This window comes from Rattus rattus, chromosome 2 (assembly GCF_011064425.1).
Source record: "Rattus rattus isolate New Zealand chromosome 2, Rrattus_CSIRO_v1, whole genome shotgun sequence".
Classification (NCBI taxonomy): Eukaryota; Metazoa; Chordata; class Mammalia; order Rodentia; family Muridae; genus Rattus; species Rattus rattus.
In genome coordinates this window covers 89,131,507-89,156,367 of record NC_046155.1, presented here as the reverse complement: position 1 = coordinate 89,156,367, position 24,861 = coordinate 89,131,507, and the positions used below count along the sequence as shown (strand labels likewise).

Sequence of the window (24,861 nt, the reverse complement as noted above, 5' to 3'; positions counted from 1 at the left end):
CAGGCTGCTGAGTCCTCTGTGACTCACTTACCTGAGGTCTGTGCTCACAGCTTGGCTGCTCTCTTCACTTGCCTTGTGTATAGTTGTCATATTATGATATGTTGTCATTACTACAAAACTCTGGGGTCAGATTCCCTTTGTGTGCAGAGGACACCAATCCCATGACAGAAATTAGCTCATTTTGTGGAGGACAGTCTCTTCATTAATGGCTCCTTGGTCTTGGGATGAGCCATACTTCTCCTGAATAACCACCTTCCCCAGGAAGTAGCTTTGTTACAAAAGGGCAATTTCCGTGAGTCCTGTCTTTGTCTAAACAGGGTTTCAACAGTCCCTTCTGGAGGCCTGACTAGTATTAGGGAGGCCTCTGTCCATTTGGCCTGGACATTGCTGTCCTGGAGTGGGCAAGACGCTCTCTGTTTCTGGGAGGACTCTACTGGACACCCTAGCATGGTGTAGGCTGGCAATGATGGCCCAGAGCCCTGTGTTTGAGCCAAAAGCAAGGCCTGTGGGATTCACACGTTGTCCCAGAGCAGGGAACTACAGGACTTGTCCATCCACATGCTTGCAGAGCTAGGGATCCAGTTTCCCAGTTGGGCCAGGCTTGCAGGAACCTAGCCAGCCCCATCTCTGCTCCTCCACACTGTACCTCCTCCTCCCTGTTTCTCCGGTCCTCCCTCCACATGCCTGGGTCTCACTTGCCTTTTCTTTGCTGTCTCTCCTGGGGCTGCCTCTGTGGACCTGCCTTTCTACTCTCAGGACTGCCCCCGGGTCTCAGGCATGGGTAAGCCTGTCCTGTGTTCTGCCTCTCGCCCTCCTGGTACCTCTCACTGCCCCAAGCTGGAGGAGTCCACTCCCAGGCTTCCACCTCCTCTAAAAAGGCAGGTAGGGTTCTTTCCAGTGGATAGTATTTCCGTAAAGCATAGGGGGGGGGGGAGTTGAGCTGAGGGGTGGGATCCTTGGCTCCCTCTAGCCCCCAAATATGAATGAATGGGAAATCCCTGCACTACCCTTATGGATAAGATCACTGTCCTTATGGATAAAAACCTAGGGCCACCTGACGTATATGCCACTGGTCCCTCAGACTGTCACAGGTGTTCCTCAGCCATCCACACTCACTCTTGATGCTGTTGCTTCAGGGGTTGGGAGTGGGGAGAGTAAGCAACTCCATATGGCACTTTGGGGAATCTTGTCATGACTTAGTACAGAGAGCTAGTGAATACGCTGGCTTTCAAGTTGTTGAAAAAGTAATAGTAGAGTGGGCCTCATGGGGACACCCACTGAAGGGATGAGGCTGAGGCATGATAATAGCCTTTCCAGATGTTTGAGCAGCCAGAGCCTGCTTGGAGAAACTATGGCATGTCCCATCGCTGGCTTTGGAGTCTAGACAGGGTCAGGATGAGGACCCATAAATCCCAGGGTCATCTGGTCAGCACTGGGTATTGGGTGCTCTCATAGCAAAGGAGAGAGCAGTCAGTGCAGGTCTAATGTAGCAACTGTGTGTCTGTGTGCTTACCAGCCCTTTGAGGGTAAGAAACCCTCATGTATGCGCAGATAAATCGCAGTTTCTAAAGGGACAGGCCAGACCATCCTTAAGACATCCTAGGCAGTCTCAGAATATGAATCTCATGGAAACAGGGGTTATAGAAGTTTGTCTGGGGGGCTCTTAGGCCCAGTACTGCTTATTGGGTATTGGGGTACCAATACAAGTGCAGAAGCTCCTCCCCCACCCAGGCTACTCTGGGACCTTTCTCAAGGTGGCACCTGCTGCTGTGCCCTCTGTCTCTGGTCCTCATGGTGGATCCTCATGGAGGTGGGGCCTATAATGGGAAGAAAGCTGACGTCCCCCTCTCTCTCAGTTCTCCTCCACGGTGGCAACAGGACAGGTGCTCAGAGAACTCAATCAAGTACCTGCTAGTGGCGAGTGCCCCGGCAGACCCTGGAGAGCCAGGGCCAAGTCAGACCTGCAACTGGGTGGGGCTGAAAATCTCGCCACCCTGCCTCCCACCTGCCAAGGGGCACTGGCCCTGTCCGGGGTGCTGCGGCGGCTGCAGCAAGTAGAAGAAAAGGTCCTTCAGGTGACCGTCCTCTCTGTCTGCCGAGTCCATGTCCCATCCTACCTGCTCCTCACCCCACCCGCAGTGGGTCCCTTCCCTTCTGGTTCCCTGCCTGTCTTCTGTCTTCTGTCTCCTGTGTGTGAGGAGACAAACCTGACTCGCTCCTTCCCCTCTGCCTTGGAGGCAACCCTCATGGCCACTGTCACTATCCTTCTCCTTTCTCACCTTGACTGCAGAAGAGGGCCCAGAACTTGGCTAACAGGGAATTTCACACAAAGAACATTAAAGAGAAGGCAGCTCACCTGGCCTCCATGTTTGGACACGGAGATTTACCACAGGTAAACCAGGGACTTTCTGCGTCTTCAGGAACCAGGGCTCGGGGGTCTAACCAGGTAGCCGTGGACCCAGTCAAGAAGAAGCTTTTCTATAGCTCGAGAAGAAATTCACTTTTAAAGCCACTGATGAATTTGAGCTTGTATCTAAGAGACCCAAATACATAGTTTTTAGATAGTTGACACATTACAACAAAGGAAAATGGAGACAGGAAAATAAGCCCAAGTCAAAAGAAACCATTAACCAGCAAAAACATGACCTTTAAGATCCTAGTAGGGCTGAGTATAGTGACACATGCCTTTAATCCCAGCACTCAGGAGGCAAAGGCAGATAGATCCCTTTGAGTTTGAGGCTAGCCTGGTATTTACGGAAGGTCCAGGTCAGCCAGAGCTACACAGTGAAACCTTGAGTGAAAACAAAGTAACATTAAATCAAAGGGAGCAGCCCTAGTCAAATGTATCCAGTCTTTTGACTTTGAGATATGGTGCTGTCATGCGCAGATGTGCCTGCTCATACTGTTAGTTATCCTGGGATGCATGTGGCATGTGGATACATTGTGTGCTTAGATCCTTTCTAAGTAGACTTTGAGCTTCCTGAGAGTCGCTGCAAGTAGGGACTGCTGGACTTTAAGAGCCTTAAAGGTGAAAGTGAGCCAAATGTTTGGGGATTACAGCTCATCCCTCCCAATCAGGGAGGCACCAAATGGTGAGCCCAAGCTATGCCTCAAGCTCATCTTCAAAGCAGGGATGCTAAGCTAATGCAAGAAACTTTGCCTGGAAGTACAGCTTCCTCCAGACTGCCTACTGGTTTAGAAACCGGTAGAAAAAGAAGGTGTTTGCATAGCAGGAACTGAAAGCTTAGTAGTGAAGCCCCGGAGGTGGGGTGGGAGTATACTTGTGAAATCCTCCTTCTTCAGCAAGCTGTCTCTAGAACACATCTCGGCCAGCTTCTGCCAGCCTCCTCTTGTGTCTCCAGCTGTCACTGGAGTCATGCACAGAGGGATGCTCTGCACTGAGTTCATTGCCAAGGTTCTAGCAGCCTCCAGCAGGCCAGCAAGTATGTGCCTACAGCTGCAGAAGCCCCGGCTGTGGCAGTCTGCCCTGGCTGGCTCAGGCTTCTCCCCTCCTAAGCCTGCAGCTGCTCCCTCATACCAAACTCTATGAAGGCTTCTCATGAGCACCGCAGTCTGGGGCAGCTCTAGGCAGGAGCAGAATGGGTCTCCTTGGGGTTTTTCGGGGAGCTGGAACTGAAGCAGAATGCAGTTCAGTCAGGAGCCGCACAATCCCGCTTGGCTCCAAAGACACACTTCTGTCATCCTGAGACACAGGCCTCAGTGTCTGCTCCTCCATGGGTATGTCAAAGGCACGACTGGTACACCTGCCACAGCTATAATCCTATCTTTATTCTGTCTCTGTTCCATTCAGGATAAACTCCTGTCTAAGCGTGTGCCTCACGCTCATCCGCCATCTCCTCCCTCTTGCCTCCCGTCTCCTGATCCAGCCGCTGCTCCCTCTCCACCCGTTGCCGACTCTGTTTCTCCTGCCAGAAAGGTAGTCTCCCTGGATCATCGCCTCCCCACCCCTGCATGTTCTGAGTTGTTCTCGGGCTCCATCTGGCCGGCACAGCCAAACATCTGGAGCTAGGCTTGGCTGGGATGGAAGTTGGTTAGACACTGTACAAAAGCCCTAGATCCGGCTTGGGCTTTGTGTTAGCATATACATACAGCTCCAGCCTACACTGTGAGCGTCGCTCTCACACATAAAACATTCATCAGGGACTCAGATGCCAGGCCCTGCCCAGGCACTGAGAAAATAAAGAGAAGCTTGGGACCCCTTGCTGTCAACTGAACAGAGACACCCCTCCCCCCATCTTAAGCATAACCACACGTTTAATATGTGGAGTTTCTGATATTGTAGTAGGCCTGACCTAAGCAAATGAAAATTTAACACAGTAAGCTTAATACAGTACTATTCATGAACTTTGTAAGATGTATGTATACTGGGCAAGATTATAGGAACAGGAAGAAGTCTGCGGAGAGTTGAGAGGCATGATAGAAGATCTGTGTGGAAGGTTCCACAGGAATAGTTTTCTACACGGAGGTGTGGAGCTAGGGTGTGGTAGGAAGTGGCCAGTGTGTGTAGAGGTAGGCAGACATGGCTGACATGAGATGAGAGGGCAGGATGTCTGATGTCACCAGCTTTGTGGTGACAGTGTGTGAGGATGTGCGGAGGGTAGCACATGGCACGGTCGGCATGTTTGATCTTCTGACTGGGCTACAGGGAGCTCCTGAAAGATCCACCCTATGTTCTCGAAGGATGGTTTAGGTAGCAATACAGAAGCTAGACAGCTCAGAGGGAGAGAGGCGGGAGCTAGCTGTGGCTCAGTGGAGAGCGAACTGTTCTGTGAACAAGAGTTAGTTTGGGTCCAGGGCACACTTTTAACCTCTGGAGATGAGCCAACCCACGGTCTGTTGTTGGCCTGTCTCCCGCAGAGGTCAGCAAGCAGGACTGAAGGTCCCTGATTCCTTGTTTGCTTCTGTGCTGTTGAGCTGATATACCTCCGGCTTCGTGCTGTTGACTCAGCAAACGACTCCAAGTTGCCCCTTGTTTTGTAACAGAGTTCTCTTCCCACTGACACCCGGAACATCTGTAGGGAGATATGTGTGGGAAGAATCTCCAAAGAAAGATGAAATCTTATTACCTGGCTGCCCTTGGGTTCCCCCTAGGGGCATAAAGCTCTGCCAAAGACCAGGAGGAGATGACACGGACACTCCTATTTCCAGTGTCACTAAACAGTCACGGTCACAGTACCAACACAGCTGCCCCCTAGGCAGTGTCAGCGTGTCCGTCAGCTGTGCCTTTAAGCCCCCTGGCCTATCAGGGCCTCCACTCTCCCCACTCCCAATGTAAAGGGAGATCCGGGCTTACAGTGTGGTGAGCTATATGAGTGGACACAGGCATTTTTGCCAGCACCATCAGCAAGGTCTCAGGATAGACTTTCTGTCAAGGGAGCTATTTCCTGCCATGGGAAACATCACCTCCACCCTTGATCTTGATGGAATGACAGGGGTGAAGAGTGAAAGCACAGGCCAGGCGGTGACTTCAGTAGTCAGCCAGAGCCACGTTGAGTCTCAGTGCCTAGCCCCTCTTCTATTCCCTGGGCCCTTCAAAGCTGATCTTGGCAAAGCCCTACCCCTCTTTGTCCCTGATTTTCATCTACCCTCAAGAAGTTCTCTCTACCTTCTAAGTGATAGCAGGAGATAGAACCTGGGTCTGACAGACTCTTGTCACTAGTAAGCTTATCCCTGTCACACCATCATAGAGGCCCTTCCAAGGTCTTTCTTGGCAGGCTCTTGGGCAGTTTTTAACCGAAGTCTCTCACTAAGCTACTGAGTGAACCTTCATTCACTCAAGTATTTATTAAACTCAGGTTGGATACTTAGGCTCTTGACGTCTGTATCGATGAATCAGTTAAGTCCCTACACTAAAGAGGCTGTGCTGTAGTAGGAGGAAAAGCCAATAGTAATGTGATGTATAAATAAGTCGTATATGTCACAAGGTAAGATGATAACTGCTGTGGAGAGTTACAGCACTAGCAGGAGTCTAGGGCGCTGGGGACACGGAACAATATGAAGTGGAATGAGCAAGAAGGGCCGTCCTGTGTCTGTGAGAACTGAGCAGAGGCAGAGGCAGATGAGAAGAGAAAGGTTTACGGAGAATCCTGGGGTCCACGGTTCTCAATCGCAGTCCAATGATCTCTCTGACCCAGATGGATGCAGCCTTGTCAGACCTACCAGCCCACAGACTCTGTCCATGGGAAGCTCCATGTCTGGGGATGGAGAGATCGGCTTTGAGATGGTCCTGCCTCTGGAGCTTTGTCCCTGGTTTCTGTGGGCTTGAACTTCTGCCTTTCCATCTCCCAGGCCAACCCCAGCCATCCATCATGAAATAGATGTGTAATTCAGATGTTTTTGTTCTTTGATTGGTTTGGGGGGGGTTGTTTGTTTGTTATGCTGTTGTTTTGTTTTGTTTTTGAGGGAGAGGAAGAAAGCCATCTAAAAGCCAGAACTCCAAACTACATGTGCTCCAGTCTCTCTAGACCTTACCTGCTGAGGACCTCTAGGTGGCCAGCACTAGTGAAGCTCCTCCCAAAGTCATTTGTACTGTGTCAGTGTCCACGTGTGTCTGTATGAGTGTGTGCTGTTTGTGGGTGCCTGTAGAAAAAAGGCACTGGATTCCCTGAGTCTGGAGTAAAAAATGGTTGTGAGTTACCTGACGTAGGTACTGGGAACTAATCTCGGGTCCTCTGGAAGAGTAAGGCATCCAACCTCAGAGTCACCTCTCCAGCCCCTACCCAGGGTCTTTTAGGAGGCTTCCACAACCCTACCAGCTTGGGAGCATCTCCCCATTTCAGAGTTGGGAAAACTAAGGCTCACAGAGGTTATGGTCAAAGGTCATGTGAGATGATGCACTGCCCCAAATAACCAACCTTCTGTGTCTCATTCTAATGAATTCACTGAAAAATAGTTTGAATGCAAAAGGAACAGCAAATACTGAAAAATATTCAAATTCTTAAAAATTATAAGACTATTGGAAGTTATGTAAGCACTGCAAAAACAGTCCCAGGGTAGTCTAAAATTCCTCATTTTTAAATTTTTTTTGGCTAAATCATCAGATTGTCCAGTTTCACATTTACATAAATTCTTCCTAGACAGTTCACCAACGTTCCCTTCATCCATCCCCTAACCCCACAAACACATGTGGCTGGCTATTCAGTGTATGTGAATCTCATGCTAAGAATGTGTGGCTCTTCTGCTGTGTTTACCCCACGATGAATTCTCTCCAAGTCTCTGCATTTCCCTTGCTCAGAAGACAGGCCACTTGGTAACTCCCAAGATGGTGAAAATGCAGTTCCCAGGCAGAGGCTGGGTTACAGTCTCCTCTCACTGAGTCAAGGCTGTCTTCCTCCTGTCGAGAAACAGAGAGAGGGAGCTAGAGAGATGGCTCAGTTAAGAGGACCTGGGTTCAGTTCTCAATACCCTGGTAGCTCACAACCATCTATAACTCCAATTCTAGGGGATCTGATACTCTCTTCTGGTCTCCAAGAGCATCAGGCACGTACATAGTGCACAGACATGCATGCAGGCAAACCCTCATACACATAGAATAAATAAATCTAAAATAATTTTTAGGAGATAACCCCCAATCTTCAGAGTAATGCTCACGTTCGTGCTGGTCCTGACTAGCTTTCAAGACTCTCTCATCCCTTGAGGCAAGTCTCCATCCTTTGAGTTCCTTGCAACCTCTGGAAGTCCCTTTCATGGCTCAGTGATCTGGGATGGTTCCCACCAGGTGGGAAGGGCAGACGGAAGGGAAGACCCACTGCCAGCCTAGTTAGCTCAGAGTGAAAAGTCTGGGTGTGGTCTTCATTTTGGACATTACTGTCTCCCAGCTCCCCACAGCTGCTGGGTGGCTTGCACAGCTGATTAGAATAACCCGAACAGGCTGTGACTACCCCGGTGTGTTTGGGGGACACTCCCAGCACCCTCAAAGTCCTCTGCAAGCTTCAGTGATTTTTCCCTAAGACAGGATTGCTTAGAAGTTCAGTGGCATAAAGTGCTTATTAGCTAAGTAGCTAATGAGGTCTCATTAGAGACTTGGATTTCTAGTCTCAGACAAGACAGGCTCCATCTCAGCTCCATCGAGAGGCAGGTACAGGCCGTGGATGTTTCGGCCTCCCTCATCTCCTTTCTGGGAGAGCGATTTGGAGCCAGTTCACATCATAGGAGGCTGGGCAGGCAGTGCATGGGAGAAAGCTAGTCTCCCCACCCTCTTTATTTTTCAAGCAAGCCTTGTGTTTTACCTCTCTATCTGAGTTGGGGGTCCTACCAGAGGATGAAATGTCAGACAAATAATGGCTTATTGTGTGGACCCAACACACCTGAACCTGCCTGGAAGAAGAAGCCAGATTTCTTGGCTAGCGCAGGTTCCTAAAAGTAGGAAGAGACTATGTCAAAGCAAAATTCTTATTTTCCCCAGGCTAGACCTGTGGGCAGGGCAGGGTGGGGCAGGGACGTGCCTGCCCTGGCCGCAGCTGCTTGCAGGTTAAGTCATGAAGGTTTTGCACAGGCTCCTTGGAGGCTTCAAGCGACACTAGAAATATCAGAACCCCTGGCCATCAGCAGCCTGAAGCCACATTCCTTATAGTCACCACCACCCCCAAACCCTCCTTATATTGAGTAACTATCCAAACTGCTCTCAATGGTACTGCTTCTAGAATGGCCAAAGGTGTGAGGGCCTCTGCAGTCTTTTTTTCCTGCCTGCTTAACTTCCTTTCTGTTCACCCCAAGATCCCTGCTTTGTCAGGGACCTGAAGAGTTAACTTCAGATGCTGGGATACAGTAGTAACTCTGCTCCAGGAGGGGATCCATGCTTAGTTTTAGTTCCCTGGACTTCCTGCTTTGTTCTCGTCTGGTAACACCAGATTAGACTTGGCCTCCAAGAGCAGGCTTGGGTTTGGATGGAAGGTGTGGTTTTATCACAGAAGACTCATTACTTGAGGCAACTGTTACAAGTGTCCTGCCAGTCTAAATGGCTGCTCCTTCTGGCCACTCCTCTCAGAGGTTGAATTTGGAAGGCAGCAATGTCTTGAAGCCTCCCTTGTGTCCTGGGGATCACAAGCAGTACTTCTGGCCTCTTGGGCTATGCATCGCTCACCTCCAGACTAAACCTTCCCAGTGTGGTCTGTCAGAGCTCTTAGGAAGGGGGTTGGCATGTGGGATTATCCCATCCCCTATTTGAGCTGTCCAGTGATGCTGGTCTGTAGCCATCCCTCCAAGAGAGCTGTCTTCCTGGATGCTGCTGAGCACATTATGGGGCAGGGCTAAGATCTAGCACCATTCTGGACCAGTTCTAAGGTGTGGCATAAAGCAATGAGCTTCCAGGCTTGGTTCACTCACTAGGAAAATGTAGATTGTTGCATCTTGAAATAAAATAAAAAATAAAAATAAAAGACCCATTAACAGCAAATGCTGACCTCCAACCCCTGGAGAACCATTGTCTATGGTCTGTTGTTGGTTTTGTTTGTTTGTTTGTTTGGTTGGTTGGTTGGTTGGTTGGTTGGTTGGTTCGTTGGTTGGTTGGTTGGTTGGTTGGTTCGTTGGTTCGTTGGTTGGTTGGTTTGGTTGGTTTGGTTTGGTTTGGCTTGGTTTTCTGAGTTGGGGGCAGGACCTCACTCTATAGTCCAGACTGGTCTAGATCATACTATATCACTTAGGCTGGCCTCAAATTCACAGCAATTCTCCTGCCTCTGCTTCCTGAGTGTTGAGAATCCAGACGTGTCACTGTGCCCTGGCTCTATCTCTGTGATTTGACAATCCTACATAACTCAGAGGAGGAGAAATGGGCATTTTATTCCTTTTGCTACCACCAGCTTTTGGCGTCTTTCCTTCTGTCCATTTCCATCACTCTGGCATCTACTCCTGGTGATCTGGTTTACCTCTGGAAACTCTGGGGTTCCACTTTCCTATGGGCAGGAGCCCTTTACCTTGCCCTATGTTCCCGCTGGGTGCTAACTGCCTTTCCTTTTATCTGTTCCCTTGCCTCCTTGCCTCTGCTCTTGGCTAGCTGACAGTAGGGAAGGTATCCAGCGGAATAGGGGCTGCAGCTGAAGTTCTGGTCAATCTGTACTTGAATGATCACAGACCTAAGACACAGGCCACCTCTCCAGACCTGGTAAGGAAATGCACTGTCAGCCTCAACCTAAAAATATTTGCCCAGCCTCCCTGGGCAAGAGTGTGGGAAAACTGAAAGGGAACAATTCTCAGAGAACAAGAGGTTGTTAAAAGTCTGCTGGATCCAGCAGAGGTTGGAGGAAGCCACATTTCCTCAAAGACTAACTTCCCTTGGGTCCCTGTGGTTGATTTTCCAAGTGAGGCATGTGCCCTGCTATCCATGGCTTTCAGGATCCATTCAGCATCAGGCTTTTCAGGGATGTTAGACAAGTGCCCCACCTTCAGTGTTTAGTGTCAACCTAAGCAGACCTGGGAACTGAGACATGAGTAACAGGGCGAGCGTGTCTTCCCTCTGGCTCTCTCCGTCCTCGATCTAGGTGGCATATTGCTATCAGCAACACTGGTCACTGGTCACAGTTGATTTGCTTTCCTTTGGACAGGGATGGGGTTGGGGGGGACTGGCCTGGCAAGTGCTGGTTGCAAGTCAAGTCATGGGGGCTTTGCACAGGCTGAGGAGGCCCAGCACCAGTCTGCTCCAGCTCTTCTCCCCCCCATTGCGAGTAAGGAGGGAACTATAAGACAGCACAAACACCCCTTCCCTGCACTCTCTTGAATGGATTTGAGGTCACACGCAGTCCTCACTCGATCTCCATCATTCTCGGTGCTCCCCGATCACTCACATCCCTGATTACTGCAGGGGGCAAAGACATATAGCACACCCTGTCTCGGCTGCTCTTCCTATTGCCGTGATGAGGTAACCTGACAAACACGGTTTCAGGGAGGTTTATTCAGCTCACAGTTCAAGGCCACAGTCACGCAGGAACTTGAAGCAGCTGGACATGCTGCATCCCCAGTCAGGAAGTAGAGAGAGGTCGACTCAAGCTTACTGCTCTTCTATCAATAGAGTGTGAACTCCTAGCCAGAGAATGGTACCACTCACAGTGGGTGGGTCTTCCCACTCAGGAACTCATCAAGGTAATCCACCATAAGCATATAGAGAAGCCCATCTCCCAGGTGATACTAAAGTCTATAAAGGGGACGACTAGCACTGACCATCACATATTACCACTGTCCGTCACACATTATCACTGTCATACCTAGTGACACTTGTCCTCTAGGGCTTAAGAAAGTAACACTAGATAGATATATCCGGGCAAGTTGTTCGCTCATTTAGATCAGCCCGGGAAGAAGCCCTGCAGGACTGGAGGTCGTGTGGGGAGGGTCCCACTGTACCATGTTCTTCTTTGCAGTGACATAAGCTGCAGCCAAGAGCCCAGAAGTCCCTGTGATTTTTTTTCTTTTTAAAGAATTTCAACAAGCCTAGGCCTGGCCTTTGAAGACTTATTCAGCCCCAGCACTTTGCTCTTTCTCCTGCCCACAGGAATCCCTGCGAAAGGCGGAATTCCCCCTGAGCCTGGGCGGCAGGGACACCTGCTACTTTTGTAAGAAGCGCGTGTACCTGATGGAGCGGCTGAGCGCTGAGGGCCACTTTTTCCACCGAGAGTGCTTCCGATGCAGCGTCTGCGCAGCCATCCTACGTGTGGCTGCCTATGCCTTTGACTGTGATGAAGGTAACCCTGGGGGCCAGGAAAGCACTGGCCTCTGGCCTTGGTCTCAGATGTGGCATTGTTCTGGTGAGTGGTGGGTGGCAGCTCTAGGACACCCAGCACTTACCAACAGGAACACACTGCTTAGGGAAACTGGGAGATGCTACCACAGAGAACTGAAGCCTTCGGCACCCACAATGCACCAGACACGATGATACCTGCTGTCTGCCGAGGGCGCTCTCTCTCATTCAGCCCCACCACTTCACGTGGCACCTGTGAGGCCCGATAAACCCGATAAACCGTGTGACACGCCCAGCATTAATGGTGTAATAAGAACTTCATGAATGATGGAATTCTAATAAAGCAGGCGGGGTGAGAGATTGCTCCTTAAGTTAAGTGCTTGTCTTGCAGCCATGAGGGCTTGAGTCCAGTCCCCAGAACCCGTGTTCTGTTTAAATGAGCAGGTGTGGCAGTGCACACCTTTAATCCCAGTACTGGAAAGGCAGAGTCAGGTTGGTCTCTGAAGTTTGAGGCCAGCCTAGGTTACATACTGAGATTCTGCCTCAAAACAAATGAATAGAACAGAAGGAAAAAGAGAAGCAATGTATGCTGGTGCATGCTCATAATCCCAGCACTGGGGAGACGAGTGGATCCTCAGGACTCTGGCTGGTCAGCCTAGCCTACTCCATGTGTTCCAGGGAGAAACCCTTCCTCAGAACAAAAGCAGGAAACCAAGGTAAATGGTACCTGAAGAACTATGGCTGAGGTTATGGCCTAATCTACACACACACATAACTACCCACACACATACGTATACCTACCTGCACATATCCAAAAATATGAATTATAAAATTGGCCTTAATATTAGCACCTCTTTGGGTAAGTGGCCTACCAGAGCTCATCAGCAAAGACAATATATTCACTGTACAGAGAGATCACTTTTTTTTAAAAAAGATTTGTATTTTATGTGTATGAGTGCACTTTCTGCATGTATACATGCGTGCCAGAAGAAAACATCAGATCCCATTACAGATGGCTGTGAGCCACCATGTGGTTGCTGGGAATTAAACTCAGGATCTCTGGAAGAGCAGCCAATGCTCTTAACTGCTGAGCCATCTCTCCAGCCCCGAGAGATTACTTTTAATCCTTAAGCCTTTGATTTTATGTCATATACAATGTAGGACAATAGGACACAGTGCTTCTAATTGTATATCTTAAAACTATCCTACATGCCTTTCATCCCAGCACTCGCTAGGCAGAGGAGGGCAGATTTCTGAGTTCAAGGCCAGCCTGGTCTACAGAATGAGTTCCAGGGCAGCCAAGGACACACAGAGAGACCCTGTCTCAAAATAAAAATAAATGAACAAACAAACAAAAACTATCCTTGCTGGGGTGAATTTAGACAGTAGCACCTACTCACCACATAATCTTGGGGCTGTTAAAGTCTTGGTCCCTCAGCCTTCTCATATAAAAAATGAGGATAATGATAGGACCAGTATGGACATTGTACACCAGTGATCCCAGCACTCAGGAGTCAGGGACATTAAGAGTCTGAGTTCCAGATCAGCTGGGACACATATAGAGACTGCCTCAGAAGAACAAAATGAAGAGATAACAGTTCCTAGCTCGTAAGAATGTGGGGGCTGATGAGTTAAGTTATATAAAGTATTTATTAGGTCCTCCCACTGTTATTATTATTATTTTTTTTTACCATCACCATTGTTACTGTTGTAGAAGTAGGCAGGAAGGCTATTCTAGAAGGTACCCAGTGGTCCCAGGCAGTGCCATTTTACCCAGCATGCACTCTGCCTGAGTCTTTTCTCTCATTCCTGGCTGGCTGTCCTGACCCTCAAGATTCTGGAAATACTGAGGGTCTGATTGATACTCGAGGAGCTATCTAGTTATTTCCCTGACAGCTGACCTTTGAAGAAGTCTGACTTTTGTCTGTATCGTGAGTTACCTGGTGGCTTTAGCCCCACTCGGAGGTTCCCCATTGCTGGCTTTACCTATCTTGGAGCCACTGTAGGGCAGGTGGATAAGCCCCTGCGCATGTCTGAACCGTGCTGGGTTGATTTCCAAGGTTGTTGTATTCCGACTGGACGAAGATAGACATTTGTTCCAGTGGTTGTCTGTAGAGAAAAACTGCATGTGCATGTGTGTATCTTTTCTCACAGGCAAATTTTACTGCAAGCTCCATTTTGCTCACTGTAAAACCAGCAGCAAACATCGGAAGAGACGGGCAGAGCTGAATCAGCAAAGAGAGGTATGTTGGTCTCAACAGTGCTGGGCGAGCAGGGGCAATCCCTCCCCCTTGATGAAGTCTCTAAAGACAGTCTCAGAGTTAGACAGACTTCCTTAGCCCCAGAGGGGGGTAGCTTTAGGGAAATGGGAAAGTAAATAAAAATAAAGGCAGTAAAGTTACCTATGACCACTTACCTTGGGATAACGCCAGTTGACCTTATGGTAATTGTTCAAGACTGCTGGCATTTGGAAAACCTGACATTGTACTGTCTCTCCCCCAAGATGTTTCCCTGTGTGAATAGATCCCACCTCTCTAGCTTTCTAGGTTTCGTCTTCTTCACTGAAAGTTTATCAAGGACAGGTTACTGAGACTCTTCCTTCTTTTTTCCATTTTAGTGTATGTATGATGAGTGGGTTTTCTACACATATGTCTCTGGACTACATTTGTGCCTGGTGCCCAGGGAGGCCAAAAGAGGATGTCAGATCCCCAGGGACTGGGGTTACAGATAGTCATGAGCCATCATGGGGTGCTGGGAATCAAACCCAGATCCTCTGGAAGAGCAGCCAGTGTTTTTAACCACTGAGCCATCTCTTCAGCACCTGTGTAATCTCAACACTTGGGAGACAGAAGCCGGGGCATTTGAACTTGAAGCAAGCCTCGTCTACATATGAACTTTAAGATCTGTCTAAGCAACTTAGCCATACTCTAACTCAACGAGGAGTGGGGATGGGGCAGGGAAGGAATTGGAGAGCAGTAGGGAGCTGACATTTCAGAGGTAAGACCTTATTTTTTAATTGAGACAGGATCTAACTATGTAAACCTGACTGGTCTGGAACTCAATCGTTACCCCTGGCTGGCCTCCAAGTCATTGAGATCTACCTGCCTCTGCCTCCTGAATGCTATGATCAAAGGGGTGTGCCACCATGCCTTGCTTAGGAGTATAATTTCTAATGCTATTAAAATATTGTATTTTATGCATAGTCAGTAATCTCTTTCAGTAGTTCCATCCTGTTGGGCTTTTATGCCGTTTAATATTATCTCTCAAAGATTTCTACAATGAATGTATTTGCATACAAATCCCAATGCCTGTTTGTAATTATTTTTGGACTATGTATCAGTACAAGAGATGTGCAAGCCAATGGGCATGCATATTTCAAAGGCTAGAGAATGGCATGGTGAGTTTGCCCCCCTTAAAAACAAGCAAGGCCCACATTCAACACCAAGAACCGGAGCTCAGTCTGCTTGGCTGGAGGCAGCCTCCTCAGGCTCACTTACTAACTGTCCTTGCTCTGCTGTCTTCCTCAGGAGGAAGGGACGTGGCAGGAGCAGGAAGCAGCTCGGAGAGACGTTCCAGCGGAAAGCTCTTGTGCAGTGGCGGCCATCAGCACGCCAGAAGGCAGCCCCCCAGGTATCTCCACCTCCTTCTTTAGGAAGGCACTCAGCTGGCCTCTCAAGCTGACAAGAGGCCTGCTCAACCTGCCCCAGAGCCTGCTTAGGTGGATGCAGGGACTCCTGCAGGCTGCTGGCCACCATGTGAGGGACAATGCTCACAACTACTGCTTCATGTTTGAGCTCCTGAGCCTGGGGCTGCTGCTGCTCTGGGCTTTCTCCGAGGTCCTGGCTGCCATGTACAGGGAGTCTGAGGAATCCCTGGAGAGCATCCGCAGCTGGCTGCTCAGGTTTGTCCCAGCGAAGCTGCAGTGAGCTGCGGGCTGCCCCACAGTGCCCTAACATTTCCAGTGTAGACTGCGATGTTTGTAGTTTGCTCAGGCTCTGGCCAGCACCTGTAACCAATTAGCTCCAAGCCAAAGAGTCCCACGTCGGCCACTTCCGCCTGTTTGACAGGATTGAGCATCTATTCATGGTGCTAGGGCCAGGGACAACATGAAGGATTTTTGTATGTGTTTGTTCTTTTTAACAGCTTTGTGTTGTTTCTTTTTTTTTTTCAAACCAAAGTGAGCCATATTGCTGGGTTTACATTTCAATTTTTAACTTCATACGCCAAAAAGAAAGCACTATTTTTCTACAAGGATCAATATTTCTAACCGTTTCAACCATTATGGTCAGTTTTACGCGGCCCTTGAGCTTGGCAGTGTGTTGAGACTCATTGCTGCCAGCAGAGTTAATGAGCTGGGACTAGAGTCACAAAAGAGAGGGTACCGTCATGTGATCAATGCCTTTTGGTTACTCATCCAGATGCCACCTGGTCACAGTGCGTGCTGGGTCTGTTTGTTTCAAAAACACAGATATGTAAAAACATAAAGAGGTCGACAGAAGTTAAGCGCAGGAGCAAAATAAACCAAAAGTGGTCAAAGCGCACGGCAGAGTGTCGAAGCTATCCGTCCTCAGGATGGGAGAGAGGTACCCTGCTCGTACGTTTTGAAATCAAAAGGGAGCCTAGAGGCTTTCCCTCTTGCCCACCAAACCATAGCCAATGGCATAGAACTACAGGGTTGCCGTGCGGCAAGCAGATAGTCCCCTCCCACTAATGGGTGCTGCAGGGAAAGCCTCTTGGCACTTGACCCTGAATAGCTATGTCAGGCTGATGCAATGCCGAGGGCAAACTATTTCAGATGGCGTCATTTTCGCCAACCCCGGCTGCAGGCTGAGCCAAAGCCCTTCGGGTCCGCCATGGTTCAGCTTCCTCTCCCCTAGGTTCTTTGAACCGGGCACTTGCCTCTGGGAAGCATGGCCTTGATCAGTGCCGGTGGCATCCTGGTGCTTAGTCACATGGACACGGTGCATGTTTCCTCAACACAGTCAGAAAACCTTTTCCCGGTGCCCCAGACAAAGAATAGCATCTGGTCTTTGGGTGACTCCAAGCCCACGGTGTTTTCCCCTCTGGAAAGAGCCTTCAGCTGTCCCCACCCTGTCTGTGATGCTTAGCTTCAGAAGCAGGCTGAGCAACTGGAGGGCTACTAAGGGCCTTCTAGGTACTTCTCATGTCTACAGTCACTGGGTATAAGACAGCTATTTAGAGCATCCACTGGTAGCATACACTCTCAAGACTAGGAAGGTCTAGTTAAAGACCTTGAAAGCTTTGGCGTAAGCTTTCTGCAGGGAGGGGAAAGAAGGGTACCCTTCTAGACTTTGCCCTGAAGACATGGGAAAGGCAGGCATGGATGTGGCCAAGTGTGTGAGAACCATCACCTTTGACCTTGTTGGAACTGTTGCCTGTGTGGTGACGTACACTGTATGTGCCCCGAGTATAGCTGGGGTGTTAATGGCCAAGCATGATGGGAGGAGCCCTTGAGTCCTATTATGTTTCATTATGTCACATGAATTCTCAAGGTCATGTTATAGTGATTTTTCTCCAGTTCAGGGTGGGCTGGGATACTTTGTGGAATGTTCTGGGAAGCCAGAGTGAACTCTCCAAAAACAAAAAAAAAGAATTCATTTATAGCCACACAGAGGCTGGTTTGAATTACTCTGGAAGACAGGGTGTGTCTACACAGGGCTGAGACATCTGTATATTCTGAGACCTTGAACCTTCCTGGTGGGCAACAGCAGGGGCAGGTCCTGGGAGACAGATACTCTGGAGATGAATTTGCCTCGAGGATGAGTATGAGACCCCAGAGAAAACTGGGGACAGAGGGGCTCATGGGGAGAGAAGGTCCTGGGAACATTTGCAGACAAGCATGGAGTTCTGTTTCTATGCAGACCCTGGGCATCTACTCTTGGAAATGACAAGCTGGCCACCACCAGGAAGGTTTGTCCCTCCTAGGCAGGCAGTCCTTTGTGAGGGACAGTGGTTGCTCTGTTCCTCACCTCCAGTGTTCTTTCCTATGTGATTTGGATTTGTTTTAGGCCCTCGCTAAGTCCTCCTTTCTGTCTTTCTCTTTCCAATCTCACTTTGCGGCCGCCAGTACGTTTCAGCCTTCCAGTCCTTCACCCACTTCTTGGCTGACACTTCTGCTCTAAGGTGACTGATTTTCTTGGCAATTTTCACAGAGAGGTACTAACCCCTAACCCGCTTTCCGCACCCCATCCTCTGCGTCGGTCGTAGTGGTTCTGCTAACTGTGAGTGTCTTGCCTACTAACAGACTCCTTAGACACGGGTGGTAAGCAGCATGGGGAGGGGTGTCAGCTTGAAAGCCATGTTCTGCCTCCCCTTCTTTGGAGCCCAGCCAGCAGCCTGGGTCCACAACAAGTGCATGCCCCATGCCCCTTCTCCTCCTGACTGTGGGCTGGCCTCTGTGCATGTTTTCTCTATTGCATTTTCAAAGACTTTGGTCTTCATGGAAGGGTTCACCACGTTTGTGAGACAATACTGAGGGCTCTTGTCACCTTTGAAAACACTTCTATTTAGTAACCTCTGAAAAAAGACATGTCTAGGAGTACCTTCTTCAGCCCATCCTAATACAAAGATTACTAATTCCTTTGACCAGGACCGTAAGTGACTCACTTTGGTGAGGATTTACAAGCATACTTGTTCCCAGACTCCTGGGCCAGCGTGACCCATGCTCTGTGCTGTGAATATAATAGCAAACCCTTCCCCTGGTTCAGCATAGTTAGTCCTAGGGGCTTGCTATGCCTTTCACGTACCTCTGGGCTCTTAAGTCCCTACTGTTTCACAAGCTTTAATCAGAGCAGTAGTGGTCACAGGAGAAGGGCTGGCTTCCAGAAGTAGCCCAGGTCAGCCACTGTCAGTCTCTGGAAAGGGCATAGTCTCTGCTCATTTACCTGGAGCAGCATGACAGTCGCGGGCTCCTACAGGAAGCAGTGACCGCAGAGAGCAGATGTGAGTCCAGCCCCACATTTCCAGACTGCAGCCAGAGTCCGTCTCACGTCACACGCAGCCAGAGCCACGCTGCTCTTCAGCTTCCACCCGGTCCTGCATGCTGCACTTGCTTGCTATGTTGGCGCAGAGCCCAGCCAGTACAAAGCCCTCTCCTCTCCTCTTTTCTTCTCTTCCAGCATTCCCCTCTCTAAAATGTCAACCAAAGAGAGCCTCCCCTCCCCCGCACCCCACCCCCGCTCTCAGCCTCTTTAGACAGTCCCCTCTCCATCTCATGGCATGTCTGTGACCCTAGAGAATTCATTTACAGTGCCATACGGAACCCTGTATTTTACACACACAGCAAACGATGTTTAGGTTTATTTATGATACTTGATGCTGTAAATGAAAATAAATATGGTTCTTTATAAAACCCACCGTTTCCTCTCTTCTTTGCCGTGGAAGCTTCTAAAATCTCAAACACGGGCACCGGTTTAGGGGAGCCGACCTCCCCTAAACTGCTGGTGGGGCTTGCACTTGTGGTGACCCGGGACTCTCTGGGGCTGTGCCAGGGCAATCTGAAATATTACCCAAGGGTAATATTTGGAAAAATATCACCAATACTCCGGTGCCAGGCTTTGGGGTCTCTTCCTGAAATGTGTGGTACTTTGGTGTTCTAGACTCTGGGCAGAGGAGGAGAGAGCCAGTGTGACCTTAGGAACAAGCTGGGTTGCCATGGCTCTGAGCGCTTTACCAAAAGCCCCACCTGTTTGGGTTCTTATAGAGAAAAAAAAAAATTAGTCTTTTCATGGTTCTCACTGGTCCACCCAAGTGATGGGAGGAAAATAAGGAGGAAGGAGTGGGTGTCAGTCTCCGGAAGACAGTGAACCAGCAGGGGCACTCATGGAAACCCTGTGGTATGAGGCTCCACCCACCTGGCCACTCTGAGCATAGCGCCCTGCAGGCTCTGCCCGACCACTCTGTGTAGGGGAAGGACTTGGAGTCCCCATTGACTACCCTGGACAGTGCCAGATCTCTACAGGGAGGAGCTTCTGCCATTTCCAGACTGGATGTGGTTGGGCTTCCAATATGGCAGGAAAAAGCCCTCTGTGAACTATAAGGGTCCTGGCTTCTCCCAGAGAGCACTTCTGGGATTCCAGGCTCCAGCTCAGCTGCTGATGCCCGAGTCTGCCTTCAAGCCCACCTCAGGTTATGACCCAGGGTCCCTATCTCCTCTTCCATTCAAGGAAGACTATTGGAGACTAAAAATCAGGTAGAGGGATGAACAGATGATCAATCCCTTTGCCTATGTAACATTTGGTGCCCACATCATCATTCTAGACCCAGGAGACATAGCAGAGGGCCCCAAAAGCCCTTGCACCTTCCTGATGTTTAATAGTATGTGTCTCAGTGTGTTTTAATTCTGATTCATCTAGTCTACACTCTTGTTCATTCACACATTTACGTAACTTTGCTGATCACCTACTGTGTGCTAGGAAATCCAGCTAATCTTGAAAGTCTTGAAGCCTCGTGTTAGGTCTCTGATAAAGTCCTCTAAGTAAATAAGCTTAATTAACTGTTTGGGTCGGCTTTTTCAGACCTGCTCAGAGAGTGTCTTGGTTTGATTTGGCCTGACTACTATATCCTACATAATTGGTATTTGGTAGAATATTTTTTAATCTAAAAACACTGAAGACTTTAATTTTTTGTGATGGGGAGATCAAATCCAGGACTTTGGTAGGCAAGTACTCTACCACTGAGCTACCTCCCCGACCCTAAGACTTAATATTACTAAGGTGGTCTAATAGAATTAAATATAAGTTCCTACACAAGTCAGGCAACGTGACTATCCTGCAATGCCCATACTAGGGAAGTGCGGGCAGGAGGATCAGGAGTTCAAAGTCATCCTCAGCTACATAACAAGTTCAAGAAAAACCTTGGCTATGTGAGGCCCTGTGTCAAGAAAATAACCTCTCCCCACCCCAAAAGAAGTTCCTAACAGGGCAAATTTGTGCAATATATGTGCTATAATAAATATTTGTTAGATCGTGAGGTAGTGATTCTGCATTACAGAACTGTTAACAAAAACAAATTCATGTAAGAGAAACATGAAACAAATTTGACCATTTGCATTTTAAATATTTTTAAATTGTGTGTGTGTGTGTGTGTGTGTGTGTGTGTGTGTGTAAGGGGTGGGGGGACAGGGAGAGAGAGAGAGAGAGAGAGAGAGAGAGAGAGAGAATGGGTTTATACACATGTGTACAGTGCCCTTGGGTGACAGAGAGGGTATTGGATCCCCTGGAGTTGGAGCTAAAGGTGGTTGTAAGATTCCAGATGTGAATGCTGGGAACCAAACTCAGGTCTTCTTGAAGAGAAATAGGCACTGTTGATAACTGACCCATCTCTCCAGTTCCAAATATCTACATTTTTAAAACCACATGAATTCTAGGCTAATCTGGTCTACATAGTAAGTTCCAAGACAGCCAGGGATGTGTGGAGAGACCCTGTCTCAAAACACCAATCAATCAATCAGTTAGAAAATATAGTTAGAAAAATTAAAATATAACTAGGCAGTCAGACTAGAGAAAAAAAATCTGACTTAAATATAATAACATGAAAGTTTATTGCCGTAGTATTTAAAGAGTTTACTGAAAGTGGGTTTTTCCAGGCACCTCCCACAGCGACACTGATCAAGTTAATCTTTACTGAGCAATGGCCCAAGGATAAATGAGTAGCGGCTATGAAAAAATAACCACCATTTAGACAGATTCAAGAAGTAGACACTAAAGGAGAAAAAGGAAGCATTTGGGGAAATCCCCTCCCTTGTCTCTCAAAGAAACATAAATGAATCATGTTATTCTACCTAGGTGACTTTAAGGGGAAATATCAGCTTAGGATTGACAGTAGGGACAGTTTATTTCTTGAAAGGCAATATAGCCACCAAGGTTCCATATCAAAAGGCTCCATACCTTTGACCCAGATATGAAAGAGGATCTTAAGAAAGATCACTGGTGCTAGACAGGTGAGTTAGAGTGATACCCTCCACTATGAGGGAGCAGAGAGTATCAAGCAGAGAGTACCAGTTTTGACCCCTGGAATTTCATTCCCTCTGTGTCCCACAGTGAGGTTCTTCTGTGTACCAGGAGCTAACGAAGCCTCTGGCACTGAGTCTTGGAAAGGTGGAATCAATTAGCCAGCCCAGGTCAGTGCCTGGAACTGTGCACTTGGGCCGCTCTGCTGAGCTCTGCATGGCACCTCTCTGGAGGGACTGCTCCTGGAAAAATTTCCTTTCAACATAGATAAGCTGAGGCTCTGGATACCCTAAGCTGGATGGATGCTGGTCAGAGGCCCCAGATGTGCTGGAGGCGCCATCATCTTTTCTCTCTTGTACTCTCATTCCCAGCCTCTTAAGGCAACCAGCTATTTCCCCTCAGACAGGTCTCAGCTCCAGAGTCCTGCCTCCTGAATCCTGTCAAAGGCATTGTGTGGGGTGTTCCAGAGCTTCCGCTAAGAGGAAACACAGAGACCCTGTCTGTGTTGCTAACTGCCTCTCCCCAATGCCCCATGACTTCCTGGACATCCCTTAGGCATCTCCAGCAGGTCAATCTCCAACACCAATGTTTTCACAAAACCATCTCCTGTTAACCATCTCCCTCAGCAAAAGACAGCAAAGAGCAGTCTCTCCTTACTCATCTCAAAAGCCTGGTGCCTGAGTCTGCTTTATCCTGGGCCCACACCTGGTCCATCCAGAATCTGCTCTGAGGATGGAAGCGTTTGTTCAGGCTGGGAAGGTCTGGCTGGGGTCAAGCCATAGTTCATGACAGAGCCCTAAGGAAGCAGAACGTAGATGCTGTGTGCCATCCCTACACAATGCTTCCATTTCGTGCCTCCCTTGCTTCCTGAGGGTTGTCATCCTTGCATAAATTGTGTGACAAAGCAGCTTTGGGTGCCCACCCCACCCCCCAAACACCAGAGGGATGCACCTGAATTGACAGCTGTTCCCATGATAATTTTGACACCAGGGTCACATTCAGCAGTGTGTCTCAAGGCCACTCATTCTCCCTCCCCTCCTCACTGTCTCCAGCATAGGAATCCAGGTGACACTTGGACATAATAAGTAGAGTAGGAAATGTCCCACCATTGTGATCTGGGATCTGGGTGAGCCTAAGAAGTTGACTGCTGTCTTTGATCCTTTAAGCCCATGTGAGGCTTTAGCAAAGGGCACACCTGGATGGAACAGCCAGCCTCTCAACTGTGTGGCAGCCCAGAAGTGCTGTCAGATCTGTCTCATCAACCCACATCAGGCCTAGCCAGGTGTAGACTCCATCATGGATCTGTGGCAATGCCTACCACCCCAATGTCCCAAGAGTGCTGGGAGGAGATTGTTGCCTCACACTGGCCCAAGAAAGAGGCTAACCCCCCCTCAAGACTGCCTCCCTTCCTGCCTCCCTAAATTGCTGTCAAAGATAGAGAACCACCTTCCAGAACTCCCAGCTATCCCTACCCATCTTGTTACCAGAGTTGATAGGGACAAAGCCTGGACTCTAGGGGTCCTAACAAACCAGGCTCAGCCACTTGTCCTCAATAGGCCAATTAAGCACTCATGAAAAACAGAGAAAGCTGTGACTATATTAGGAAAAAAATACAGACACCAAGTGAGCTACCACCATCCACCTCACCCCAACCCTGTACTCCTACCCCCATGGCCAACACATGCTGAAGTCCATCTCTGAGGTCTTCATGGAGACCTAAGTTTAAACAGAGGTTAACTAGAAATAGAAAACTAAGTAATGATGTCAGAGGTGTGGCCCTGCTACGGCGGTCAGGGCGGCAGTCTCTCTGGCGAGGTAATCTCCAAGGTGTCATCACTGTGTGAAGTCTCTTTCCATGAGACAAACACCAGGCTTTCCTTCCCTCAGCATGAGATTCTAGGGAAATTCCAGTTTTGTGGGCTCCATTGTCTCAGTAGCGTAGTTAAAGGGAAGGGCACCTATGTCTCTTTGAGAATGTCTTCATGTCTGCCCGCACACTACAAAGACTCTCTGAGAAACGTAGACATGGGTCCTAGCTGAAGCCAAAGCTGGAAGCTGAACTGGCTGGACACAGTGCCTGTTAGTGACAGGGCGGAGGTGGAAAGGAGAACCATAGCCCAACTATAGCCCCTACCCTGCAGCCGGGACACAACTGCCCAACTTGATTGCTGCTGCTGGGAGCCTACACAGCCATAAGGAAAACATTGTGCTCCACCCCTCATGCCAATGAAAGGGCGCTCATGCCCTAAAGGAGCCTGCTCTGGGGACTGGTGTCTGATCTTGGGATGCATGTGAAGCTGGCATTTCCTTGGTGTCTGGGTCAAGATTTGGGATGAAGGGTCTGGGATGGGAATAGTACACGCCACTGAGGCCCACGGGATAAAGTTTAACCTAGTTCCTTTCTTCTCTGGGCAGAGGAATGCCTTCTATCAGGGAGGGTATGCTAGCCCTTTCTTGTTTGATTAGCTGAACGTGTATCTCTTTGCTTCGGCTTTCACTGGAACCAGAGAGGGCTCTTTAAGTAATACTATCTGTCATGGTTTCCTTCAGCAGAAGGTGGAACTGTACACGCGTGCACGCATGCACACACACACACACACACACACACACACACACACACACACTGGGTCTGTGACACCTGGGGAAAGCACAGCAAGGCAGGGAGAACGACTTCATGGTGAAGAGTACACCAGAGGCTCAGGGCTACCCATCCATGCGCTCATCTCTGAGCATCCCTGGATGCTCTGCTCCCATTACAATACTGCGATGAGTCCTCTCTAAAGGGCCTGAAGTAGCCACAGTCTTTGAACACGTGTCCTGTTGAGGACTAACAGTGCCAGGGACAAATCTTCCTCCCCGAGCAGTTGTAACACCCCTGGAAATGTACTGAAGAGCTGTCTGCTCAAGCTCTCTGTCACCCTGCTGATGCCTCGTGCCTTATCTCTCCATCACTGATCGTAGTCCACCTGGGGACAATGGCTGGGGGGTCATTCTGCATAGCAGTGTAGACCCCTGCCTGTCTGTGGTAGCATTTGTGCTCTGTCATCCCCTACTCTGCCTATGCTATAGAGGTCTAGCCCCTGCAAACTACATCCTCCAGGGTACCTTGAACTAGCTTCCCGTTAGGTTTGAGACCTGGTGGAAGGGTGGTATGGGACCAGGAGAGGAACCAAGGTATTATTCCTGACACCCTAACCCCTAATA

At 49.0% G+C, this 24,861-nt stretch overlaps 1 protein-coding gene across 8 annotated transcripts in view; it reads left to right on the top strand.

The window, feature by feature from the left end:
* Mical2 (microtubule associated monooxygenase, calponin and LIM domain containing 2) overlaps positions 1-24,861 on the top strand; it is a 138,728-nt gene that overhangs the window by 106,363 nt on the left and 7,504 nt on the right. For 2 of the 8 annotated variants that reach the window (XM_032892882.1, XM_032892880.1), the window contains exons 18-25: positions 757-882; positions 1,857-2,075; positions 2,291-2,392; positions 3,812-3,937; positions 10,013-10,120; positions 11,501-11,690; positions 13,841-13,929; positions 15,214-15,316. In XM_032892882.1, the coding sequence (XP_032748773.1) occupies positions 757-882; positions 1,857-2,075; positions 2,291-2,392; positions 3,812-3,937; positions 10,013-10,120; positions 11,501-11,690; positions 13,841-13,929; positions 15,214-15,316 (1,063 nt within the window). Of the gene's footprint in view, positions 1-756; positions 883-1,856; positions 2,076-2,290; positions 2,393-3,811; positions 3,938-10,012; positions 10,121-11,500; positions 11,691-13,840; positions 13,930-15,213; positions 16,228-17,774; positions 17,831-18,825; positions 19,059-24,861 lie in introns of those variants that run through there. The other 6 variants (XM_032892885.1, XM_032892883.1, XM_032892884.1 and 3 more) reach the window with 6 other exon arrangements.